At 46.1% G+C, this 5,358-nt stretch overlaps 1 protein-coding gene across 2 annotated transcripts; it reads left to right on the forward strand.

The window, feature by feature from the left end:
- Positions 1-240: 240 nt before the first annotated feature.
- On the forward strand, positions 241-4,813 carry LOC311125105 (mineralocorticoid receptor-like). 2 transcript variants are annotated; one of them, XM_084199176.1, is made up of 2 exons: positions 241-662; positions 2,841-4,813. In XM_084199176.1, the coding sequence occupies exon 2, from the start codon at positions 2,860-2,862 to the stop codon at positions 4,777-4,779; it is 1,920 nt and encodes a 639-aa protein (XP_084055302.1). In that variant the 5' UTR covers positions 241-662; positions 2,841-2,859; the 3' UTR covers positions 4,780-4,813. The 2 variants fall into 2 exon arrangements, with proteins under 2 accessions (XP_084055302.1, XP_084055303.1); XM_084199177.1 differs by having other exon boundaries at positions 241-570.
- Positions 4,814-5,358: the final 545 nt, after the last annotated feature.

The raw sequence follows: 5,358 nt of genomic DNA on the forward strand, positions 1-5,358 counted from the left end.
ACGGTCTCCTATCCAAAAAGCATTTTGAGTATTAAATATTTGAACCATGTTTGTCTGTCCGGAACAGCCGGAGACACTCAACCATAATGTAAAGGTGCCCTAATTCCAGCGCAATAGCGTACCTGTGCTCAGGAGCCTGTGACCGAACGCACTCCCCTCCTTCCCCTCCCCCTCTCTCTCTCTCCCGTCCCCGCCACCCCTTCAGAGTTTGTATTGCACTCGTTGCAGTAGGAGGGTTCATGTGCACATAATGACGTCGCTCTGCAAGTCTGTCTGACTCCTTCGCTGTTTTTATCAGTCATTCTATCGAAAGGCTAGAAAATCGTAAATCTGCGGAATTATGGTCCGAATGTGAGAATATCTGACGCGTTCGATTTATATGTCGCTCTCGATCGGTGTGTCAAAGCAGTGTCTTGATGTTGAGGATTACGAGTGATATAGGCTACGCAGCTCAGAGTCCAAACCTACTGTTCGGTGCGTTGAGCTGTCAGAACTGAAACTAGTGGATGTATGGCAAGAGAAAATACAGAATAGCTCAAGTGGGGGATATTGTAAAGAAGAAGAAATAAGGTACAGGCTTGTTTTCGTGTCTTTAATCTCTCTTCTGGATTATTGCTGCCCAGCAACACAGCCACTTGACAAATCTGAATGTCGTAATTAAGGTAAGGGCGCATAATGATATAGCTCGAGGTAGGTAATAGACTAGTGGTTATTATAATACTTAGATTAATCTGTCAACTCCCTAAACGAAATGTGAATTACTTTAAAACGTCACCTGAATTATCCACAGGAAATCTTTAACTTTGAACTATATCCTGGGGGACCGCTCAGACAGATTGTGACCTATAGGCTATAAATAACATTAAAGGCTGCTCTATTTCTCTTTCTTTCTAAACAATAATAATAGCCTAATAATAATAATAATAATAATTAGACTTATTTGCGCCCAGCAGGCTATTGGGCGCATTTATTTATTATGGAATCTAAACTGTTTATGACTTTTCAAAGATCAGTTAATAACAATTTGAACTTTTTCTCCAGTGACATTTCCATCAGATAATAATTCTTTACAATAAGAAATCATGGATAAGACTATGGCTTGCTCCGCTGTCATTGCAGAACTGCGATGTCTAAAATGACCTGCATTCTAACTATTAATGCACTTTTGAAATAGTTTTGCACACTCTTCGATCAGTTGCATCAATGTCAATACTGTGATGTGCATTTTTGTAGATCAGATTGGCCACAAATGCTGCATAGCCTTCCTTCATCTGTCGTTACAACCTGGCATGTAGCCTACCTGTTTTTGTAGTTTGTGCGTCGAAAACTAACCTATCACATAAGCGTTCTCATTTATTATAGCCTAACCCGTAATTAGGTCAGCTCAATCAAAATTGCATTGTTTTTCTTTAGTCCTTCACTTTGACAGTAGGCTAAAACATAAGTTTACGAGGACATAAGTTTACGAACAACAACATTACATTACCCATAATATAAAGGGCTAAATGTGATAGCATGGGTCAATACTGCCCATTGAATTATTCTCGAAAGTTGTGATATGTTTTCCAGAAGACGCTCAAAGATAGATACCATTTCAAGTTATGTCGCAGCTATGTTGTGTCTGAAAAACCAATAGCGGAGTGACAGAATAGTCGGACCAATCCGTGAATGGCGTGATAAAAGTTTATGTGACGCTGTGTCTGTCTCTATCCAATGGAAGTGCCCAAGAGTAGGAAATGAACAGTATAAAACTACGTCATGTATTTTTTTAAGTCAAACTGTACTGACTTGGCGATTTAATATTACAGTAAGTGCAATTAACCCTTTCCTGCAACCCATAAGTTATTATAATGTTATGCATCTAAATAAATAAATTATAAGAAGGAACTTGTTATGAATGATAAGGTGTGATGGGAAATTGAGTCATAGAACGATTATTACTCAGACATGACAACACACAATCTATAATAATAACTTAATACATTAACTTGACAATTCTAGCTGGTGTTAAATCACTGTAAAATCAAACGTGTATAGGTTCAACAAATATGCAGAGGGAATGGATCATGCTCAGCTCCTAGCACTGTGCCTCCCTGTGCATCTGCTCTAACTTTTCCCCCCTAGAGACATTCTCAGGTCTCCAAACATGACTTAGAGACATTCTCAGGTCTCCAAACATGACTTAGAGACATTCTCAGGTCTCCAAACATGACTTAGGCTGTCCCAAATGGAACCCTATTCCCCCATAAGGCCCTGGTCAAAAGTAGTGCACTTTTACACAAAAATGTATGCACGCATGACTGTAAGTCGCTTTGGATAAAAGCGTCTGCTAAATGGCATATTATTATTATATTATAAAGGGAATAGGGTGCCATTTGGGACATACCGCCTTAGACAAAGTTCCCATATATAACAATTTCACCCTCAGGGATTCTTAGTTTAAAAGCCAAAGCAAATAAACAGTTGACTAAGTGAGGAGGAATGTCTAAATGAATTTCCAGAAATTAATATGACTTGATTGACAGAGAAAATGCTTGCTGATTTAAAAGGATACTTAACTTGGATACTGTAGATGTTTAATTTCCCTGCTATATAAACACACTTAAGTCAATCTTAATGAAATCCCCATCCATTGAATAAATACTTTACACTGTTCATGATTTAATAAATATTTGTGTTCAATTACAGTTTTTATATTCAGTAGTATGCTCTCAGCTACGGCAATATGAGATTCCAGCGGCTTGTGAATGCTATATGAATGATGCATAAAAAATTGCCTACCACTTTGAATTCATATTTAAACAGCATTCATTGAATGAATGTATTCCTCCAACCTGCAGGTGAATCAATGACCCAGCGATGGAGACCAAAAGATACCCAAGTTTCTTCGAAGGATCCACGGACACGGAGAAGAACAGATGGTCCCATGTCCCCAGCAGTGCCATGGACTACTGCTGCAGCGAAGCCGAGGAGGCCGACAGCCTGAACCTGAACAGCAACAGTGATGTCCTGATGGACATAGTCAACGTCAGCTGCTCCCCCAGCAGCAACACAGCCGACGGCAAGGAGAGTAACAATAACAACAAAGAGAAGAAGAAGTTAGAGCAGCAGCCTACTCTCAAACTGACCCAGAACCAGCACCAGCCTTTTGTTCTCCCCCTCTTGAACAGTTCCCTCCATGGGAGGAAGCCAGAGATGATGGACTCCAAGGAGCTCTCCAAAACTGTGGCTGAGTCCATGGGCTTGTATATGAACGCGGCCAGGGAGGCCACGGACTTTGGCGGCTTCGGCCAACAGGGGGGTCATTGTAGCCCGGGGAAGATGTACCCAGCGGGGGTTTGCAGGCGCCCCTGTCTCGAGGACAGCCAGTGTGCTGCGTCCACGAAGTCCCCTTCTACGGGGTTCCCGAATCAGCCCAGCTCCACCCCAGGGGATTGCTGCTCATCTGGAACCCCAGCAGGGTCAGCCATCTTGGGCTTGTCTCTGTCCTGCAGCCCCCAGACGCCCAGCTCCATCTCCAGCCCCGGAGGCAGCAACAACCTGGTTTCGTCCACCACCAGCCCCACCTGCTTTGGGGGGCCATTCGCCTGTTCAACCATCAGTAGCCTCGTCAACCAGCAGAACGCTGCCGGCCCAGCTCTAGCCCACAACCACGTCCACAGGAGGAACTCGGCCACCTGCAGCCCAGCAGGGTCCAGCACGGTGGGGTCGCCTCCGCTCACTAGCCCCCTCAATGTGATGCGGTCGCCCATCTCCAGCCCCCAGAGCATGAGCAGCGTGCGCTCCCCACCGTCATGCAGCACCTCTACCAACATGAGGTCATCGTCTGTATCCAGCCCCACCGGCAGCACCAACAACACGAGGGCTTCATCGTCTATCTCTAGTCCGACCACCGGGGGCCCCATGGCGGTGTCCTCGAGCCCCAGGAACCCCTCTGGCAGCGGGGGTGGGTTTGCCGTGTCCAGCCCTGCTAGTGAATTGGGCCTGGTCCAAAATGACTCCAACAGTCCAGAGGGACGAGGAGACCAGCAGGACTTCAAGGAGTTTGAGTTCCCCAAGGTGGAGAGCGTGGACGGGGAGATGTTCAACGTAGGCCTGGACCACATGGGTATGGTGAAGTTCATCAAGAATGAACCCGACACAGACTATAGGAGCATGTGTCTGGGTAACGGTAGCAACAACACAAAGTGTAACCAGGCCACCGGTTGCCCCGGCAACGGCTCACCTTTCATCAGACAGATAAAGAGTGAGCCAAACAAAGACGGCGGCGGATGCATGAATCCTCAGTGCTACAGTGAGCAGCAGCAGCAGCAACACTCTATGGGTCTCTTCCAGTCAGGTCCGTCCGAGATCACCTACTTGTCTCTGAGGGACAATGTTGACGAATACAGTCTCTCTGGGATCTTGGGACCTCCGGGCACGGAGATGAATAGCAGTTACGAAGCCGGCGTGTTCCCCCACAACCTCCTGTCTAAAGTTAAACAAGAGAACAACGATGGCAGCTACTACCAAGAGAACAACAACAACGTTGTGCCCACGTCGGCCATTGTGGGCGTTAATTCAGGCGGACACTCGTTTCACTACCAGATCGGAGCACAGGGGACAATGTCTTTCTCGCGGCACGACCCAAGGGATCATGGGACAAACCCCTTATTGAATCTAATTTCCCCTGTTACCGCGTTAATGGAGTCGTGGAAATCTCGGCCCGGCATGTCGCAGGGTCCAAGAGGAGAGGGCTATCCAGGTCATGGCTGCATGCCAGACAGCATGTCAAGGTAAGAAAGAGATGGATGCTGCTGCACAACTCCAGGACAGTAAGAGCGGCTGGCTGGCTCAGAAATGTTTGTTACCTTCAATATAGAAAAGTTGAAGGAGAAAACAAACAGCATTGTGGGTACTGTAGTGCTGCTGCACAACTCCAGTACAGTGCGCTGGCTCAGAAACTGTTATGTTACTTTAGACTTGTTATAAGACGTGATAGATTGGCCACAGCATCTGCACAAAGCACACCCAGTGGTATAATCCAAGTGCTCTCATGTGCAGAGAGTTGCTCCCTGCTGTGTAGCTTTTGAGTCGAACTGAGTCTGTTTACTTCAGTGTGACAGGATGAATGAAGGGGACAGTGTGTCTGTCTTAAAGACCATGTGGCCCGAGGGGTTAAAGAAGGGCGTTTGCTCCGAGTCGGGGACTACCAAAATACTAATAACAACAAGGCTTGGGAAAGGGAAAAGCAGCGGGATGTTGGCTTGGCTGGGAGAACAGGAACTAAGGGATGGGGTCCAGGTCATTGTTACAGTGCATTAGCATGGGATAGCAACATAGCAACACACACTGCTGCCCTGGACCTATTCTCTACTG

Source organism: Coregonus lavaretus, assembly GCF_964263955.1.
Source record: "Coregonus lavaretus genome assembly, contig: HAP1_SCAFFOLD_7309, whole genome shotgun sequence".
NCBI lineage: Eukaryota > Metazoa > Chordata > Actinopteri > Salmoniformes > Salmonidae > Coregonus > Coregonus lavaretus.